This window comes from Colobus angolensis, unplaced genomic scaffold, assembly GCF_000951035.1.
Source record: "Colobus angolensis palliatus isolate OR3802 unplaced genomic scaffold, Cang.pa_1.0 Scaffold193, whole genome shotgun sequence".
Classification (NCBI taxonomy): Eukaryota; Metazoa; Chordata; class Mammalia; order Primates; family Cercopithecidae; genus Colobus; species Colobus angolensis.
Genome location: NW_012115077.1, coordinates 1,962,386 through 1,968,471, shown reverse-complemented (window position 1 = coordinate 1,968,471; position 6,086 = coordinate 1,962,386). Strand labels below are relative to the sequence as shown.

The window sequence follows — 6,086 nt, the reverse complement described above, 5'->3', positions numbered from 1 at the left end:
GCGGAGGTTGCAGTGAGCCGAGATCATACCATTGCACTCTAGTCTGGGCGACAAGAGCATAACTCCATCTCCAAAAAAAAGAACAGTGTACTGACCACATGCATGTAACTCCCTCCTCTCCTCCTCAAAACTTGATTAAAATGCCAATAAAAAGGCTTCGACTTCTATCATAATAAATGAAATTACTCTCCCACCATAAACAATGAGAAAATTATTGCTGCAAAATATATGAAGGCCGGACACAGTGGCTCACCCCTCTAATCCCAGCACTTTGGGAGGCAAAGGTCGGAGGACTGCTTGAGCACAGGAGTTAGAGATCAGCCTGGGCAACATGGCAAAACCCCATCTCTACAAAAAATACAAAACAATTAGCCGGATATGATGGCCTGTGCCTGTAGTTTCAGCTACTCGGAGCTACTCGGTGGGAGGATCACTTACACTTGGGAGGTTGAGGCTGCAGTGAGGTATCATTACACCTCTGCACTCCAGGCTGGGTAACACAGTGAGACCCTGTCTCAAATACACACACACACACAAACACACACACACACACACATACTCTATATAGAAAATATACGTAAAGAGAAATAACTGTTTTTAGAAGTCCAGAACTGTGATCCTTGAAATAAGGAAAATGAAAAAGGTGAGCTCTGTAACATCCCTGGATTTCTGCCTGGAGGAACATTCCAGACTGTAATTCAAGGAGGGGAAGCCCGAGCAGAGCATAGTGCTCTTCCTGGGTTGAGAAGATGGAGACAAGAGTTCAGGGAAGCCAAGGTACTAAAAGTTACAGGAGAGCACAGTTCTGGAAAGGAGTAAACTCCTCAAAAAACTCCAGAAATCTGCACAGGGGTCTCTTCGAGTTTTGCTGGATACTAAACTACACATATGTATAGTGAAACTCAGTAATACTATGCAAAAAGGAACAATAAAATGGTAAATTCTCAGAGCTCACCAATGGCAGGGAGATAATCAAGCTTCAGCCTCCTAGAGTGCAGAAGTATATTTAATCAGACCCCAGAAGGGTTATGCCTTAGTAGTAGAGCTAAACTATCCCTAGAGAAAAGGCTCACCTAGACCCACTCTAACAAATTAAAAATTAGCCTCAGGCTGGGTGCAGTGGCTCATGCTTGTAATCCCAGCACTTTGGGAGGCGGAGGCAGGCAGCTCACCTGGGGTCAGGAGTTCAAGACCAGCCTGGCCCAAATGGCGAAACCCCATCTCTACTAAAAATACAAAAAATTAGCCAGGTGTGGTGATGAGTGCCTGTAATCTCAGCTATTCAGGAGGCAGAGGCACGAGAATCACTTGAACCCAGGAGGCAGAGGTTGCAGTGAGCCGAGATTGCACCACTGCACTCTGGCCTCGGTGACAGAGCAAGATTCCATTTCAAAAAAAAAAAAAAAGAAAAAGAAAAAGAAAAGAAAAATTAGCATCAAAGGCCAGGCATGGTGGCTCATGCCTCTAATCCCAGCACTTTGGGAGGCTGAGGCAGGCAGATCACTTGAGCCTAGGAGTTCAAGACCAACCTGGGCAACACAGCAAAACCCCGTGTCTACAAAAAATACAAAAAATTAGCCAGGTATGGTAGCATGTGCCTGTAGCCTCAACTACTCAGTGACTGAGGCAGGAGAATCCCTTAAGCCCAGGAGGTTGAGGCTGTAGTGAGCCAAGATCCGGCCACTGCACTCCAGCCTGGGTGACAGAGCGAGACTCCATCTCAAAAACAAAACAAAACAAGACAAAACAGTAAAAAGTAGGCCCAGGGCTCAGAAGCAACTTCCAAAAGTGCTCCTCTCCAGCTCGGTAACCCTGGACAGTAAAACGCCTGCCCTGGTAGGCATTGTGGAGTGTGCATGTGCGTGTGTGTGCTCTGCTTCAGGCACTTTCATAGGTATGACTTCATGTTGTTCCCCTGTGAGGTAGAAATTATGCTTTTTCACTTCGGACACGGTATCTGGTACCCAGAGAATCAGGTGTGGCATCAATGGGCATACAGAATCTATGGCAAGGTCCCCTGACTTTCTAACTAAGATATGTCCCACTGGACTAGAATGGCCAATAAATGGCACACATGGCATTTCTCTCCCCTCCCAAATTCAATACCGACATTAGTAATCACTTGCAGCATGCCTCTCCACTGAACCCAGATGAGTCCTTAGAATCTTCTTAGTACTCTAGGAAGCCACTATCCATCATTAGGGCTTGGCACCTGAATTAAAATCTATTGGCCTGAATAAAGCAGCCAGGCTCTTGCTAGGATGCCTGTGGGGATACTGATGGAAGCACTGAAGTGGGAGCTGGTTCCCGCAATCCTGCAACACCTCTCCCCATCCACCTCTGCCTCATTACCTTTGACCTTGCCCTTGTGCTGTTCTGAAAGATGCTCTGTCCGTGTCCGAGTGATGAGCTCCACGTTGGATGCTCCATACACCTGGGGACAGATAAAGAAAGGGCTCATAGGCAGTTCTGGTCTTACCCTGTGTCTTACCCCCAAGGGCATTGGGATCACTCCCTGTAGCAAAGAGTCCTGGAGAGACTCTGCTCCAGGCTTTTGGATAAGTAAATATATGAGGTCATTCATTCATTCATTCATTTATTCATTCAACAAACATTTTTTGAGGAGCCTTTTTGTGCCAGGCATTGAGGTAGGCATCAGGGATACAGTAAACAAGCCAGACATGATCCCTGCCCTCCTGAGACTTACAATCTCTATAAGGAGACAATAAAATGGAGTTACAACAGCATGGTCCATGCACTGGTGGGGGTAGCACAGAGGCCTTCCCAGCCTACAGAAGCAGGGGAGGCTTTCAGAGGAGATACCACACACAAAACCCATGGCATTTGTTAGGTCCTGCTTTCGTGTCATGGGCAACATAGGGGTCCCAGAGTAACAGGCAGAGCTTTATTTATTTATTTATTTTTTAGATGGAGTCTCTCTCTGTTGCCCAGGCTGGAGTGCTGTGGTGCAGTCTCTGCTCACTGCAACCTCCGCCTCCCAGGTTCAAGTGATTCTCCTGCCTCAGCCTCCCGTATAGCTGGGATTACAGGCACCTGCCACCACACCCGGCTAATTTTTGTATTTTTAGTAGAGATGGGGTTTCACCATGTTAGCCAGGCTGGTCTCAAACTCCTGACCTCAGGTGATCCACTCACGTTGACCTCCCAAAGCACTGGGATTACAGGCGTGAGCCACCACGCCTAGCCAGGAAGTCTTTTTAGGGATAAAGGCCTGACTCTAAGATCAGGCCAGCCAGGATCTGAACCCCAGCTCTGCCACTTAGCAGCTGTGTGACCTTGTACAGGTCACAGAACCACTCTAAGCCTGTATTTCCTCATCATAAAATGGACCAATCATCCCTATTTCCTGGGATTGTTGTGAAGACTAAATAGGATGCCAAGGAAAGGACTCAATAAACATGCACAAAATGGGGATACTAATAGAACAGCACCTACCAGAATGGGTTGTTGTGAGGATTAAGTGTGTGTGTGCGTGTGCACATGCCCTGTGTATACATCCATACATCCATATAAAATACCAGAGCAGTGCCTTGAACCCAAATATAAGTGCTTGACCACGCTGCATTGCTTCTGCACCTCCAGGGCTGGGGAAGGGAGGCCAGAATCCCCTGCACAGCTTGCTGCAGACAAGAGTGCAGCTGGGCTGGCAGCTGGGAGCTGCAGCCTCACCTTAGCTTCATACCCATTCACCATCTCCGTCTTTTCACTGCGCCAGCCCAGAATGCCAGTCTTGTTCCTGGGGAAGCAGAGTGGTCCAGCTGAGGCAGGCACCCCACCGGGCTGGCTCAAGGTTGACCAAGGCCATGCCCACCCACCTCTCAAAGGAGATATTCTTGGTGTCAAGCTGCGTGGTGACGACGGGCGCGGTAAGCCGGCTCAGCACCTGTTCCTCGGTGGGCTGAGCAGCAGCCAGTAGCAGCTCCCGGTCCTGCCCAGCCAATGCCAGAGTCTCTGTGTACACCACCCGGCGGTCGTGGTCAATCTCCATGACCACAGCGCTTGTGTCTGCCAGCCACGGAACAGCACAGGGGGTTCAGGGGTGGCCTGGGGCTGCTTCCCATTGTCCCCACCCCGCCCCACCTCCTGCCTGCCTGACCTTGGCCCCTGAAGACAAAGCTGCGGTTCCCTCGCTGCCAGGTCATGTGGTCAAAGCCCAGGAGCGTGGTGTCTACCCTCAGGTTCTGGCCGCTCTTCCACACTTTGTAGGTGTCACTAGGGCAGATCTTGGACACCAGGGGCACTGGTGGAAGCGGAGGTTGGAGGTGGCTTTGACTAGTCTGGCCTACCCAGCCTGGGCCAGCTCAGGGCATGGGGTTTGGGATCCATGTGGCCAGGAATGGGGGACGGGACTGATGAGAGAGCAGCCTCTCCTCCGAAACCCCCTCCCTGGCCAATGTTGACCATACTCACGCAGAAGAGCAACCTGAGGTCGGGACGGGCGTGTTTCTGTCACCACTAAGTCCCTAGTGTCCACCATTTATTAATTCATTCACTCACTCTTTCATCCATTCTTTCAACAAATATTTATGAAACACCTACTGAGTGTTCCAGCCACTGGGAATACAATGGTGAAAAAGATAGGACTCCTGCCCTCTCAGAGCTTACCTTCTAGCAAGGAGTGGCAGGTCATGAATACAGTAAGCAAATCATGACACAGTGAAGGGAATAATAATGGAATCAAGACAGTATCTGGGGCAATCTGGAAAGGCCTAGCTGAGGCGGTGGCCCTGAGCTGAGCTAAGGGATGGAGAGAGCCACTGGAAGAGCTGTGAGAACACATTCCAGGCAAGGGAGCAAGTGCAGGACCTAAAGTGCGAGACAGCCCAGAAGCGACCTGCTGCAGCCCGCTTACCCCAGCTAGTGAACTCCCATTTCATCTCCACGTAGAAGTCCTGGGCCTGGAGGACGAAGGGGAGAGAGGCTAAGTCTGCACTGGAGAAGGGCTCAAGGGCTCCCATGGAGGCTGAGAGGCTGGGCCTCACCTTGCGCAGCTTCTCCAGGAGCACGGGGATGCCCGCCAGCCGCTTCACCACCCGCTGGTAGTCCCGGTACCGCAGCACCAGCTGCACCAGCTCCAGGTCCCGCGTACTCACAGCCTCCTGGAGCACTGGGGGAGGGGGAGGCAAGGTCACAGGGCAGGACCCTTCAGCCAACCATAGGTCTATGATGCTGGGGGAGCCCCGGCTGTGGGGCCGGGGTGAGCAGGGCTGCACACCTGTCCAGCCGCTGCGATTCTCCCTGCCCACGTCTGCGCCGTGCGCCAGGAGCACACGGGCACACTCAAGGTGCCCCAGCGTGGTGGCCAGGTGCAGGGGAGTCCGGCCGCGGGGATCCAGCTGCTCAATGTCCACCTGGAGGAGGAGGAGGAGGAGGAGTGGAAGATATAGCCCCAGTCACTTCGGAGACAGCCCTCCGGAGCCCGACAGCCCTGGAACAGACAGCAACCCCCACCCCCTGCTGGGGCTGCTCTGCCTCGCCAACCTCACAAGGCAACGGGAAGACAGACACTATGAGCTGGGGTCAGGTGGATGGAAAGGGGCTTAGAAGACAGGACAGAAAGTAACTCTGGAAGGGGGAGGGCCTTCCCTCCCTTTCTGTCCACCAAGGGCCCCTGGTTGGGTCCTCTCCTCCAAGGCCCAGTGGCCTGCCTGCCAAGAATAAGCCTGGGACTGAAGTGGGGTGGCAAAGAGGCTGTTGGCCAAGGAGCTCACCTGGGACCAGACCTACCCTAGGGGTCCCAAACCACCTTCAGGAAGGGCTACCAATTTAGATCACTGACATTATCATTGAGTGAGGTTTAACAAACAGTTATAGTAATAGACAGGAATGAAATAACAAGTCCACGGTATTCATACAGTTTCACAACCAGGTCCTGCGCGTGTGGGACACTATGCATTAAAATTTGTACAAATCCTATAGTTTTGTGAATAACATGATTACATTGCATGAGATTTTTGTTGTGTGATAAAAGTGATAAAAGCTTTGTTTTGTTGTGTGTGTGTGTGTGTGTGTGTGTGTGTTTTGAAATGGAGTCTCACTGTTGGCTAGGCTGGAGTACAATGGCG

At 51.2% G+C, this 6,086-nt stretch overlaps 1 protein-coding gene across 1 annotated transcript in view; it reads right to left on the bottom strand.

The window, feature by feature from the left end:
- Window positions 1-6,086, bottom strand: part of ANKRD13B (ankyrin repeat domain 13B) — a 31,731-nt gene that overhangs the window by 7,349 nt on the left and 18,296 nt on the right. The window contains exons 2-8 of the mRNA XM_011940848.1: window positions 5,237-5,372; window positions 5,004-5,128; window positions 4,874-4,919; window positions 4,118-4,261; window positions 3,837-4,026; window positions 3,691-3,757; window positions 2,353-2,434 (exon numbers count right to left, since the gene is read on the bottom strand). Coding sequence (XP_011796238.1) covers window positions 2,353-2,434; window positions 3,691-3,757; window positions 3,837-4,026; window positions 4,118-4,261; window positions 4,874-4,898 — 508 coding nt within the window. The 5' untranslated portion in view covers window positions 4,899-4,919; window positions 5,004-5,128; window positions 5,237-5,372. The remainder of the gene's footprint in view (window positions 1-2,352; window positions 2,435-3,690; window positions 3,758-3,836; window positions 4,027-4,117; window positions 4,262-4,873; window positions 4,920-5,003; window positions 5,129-5,236; window positions 5,373-6,086) is intronic.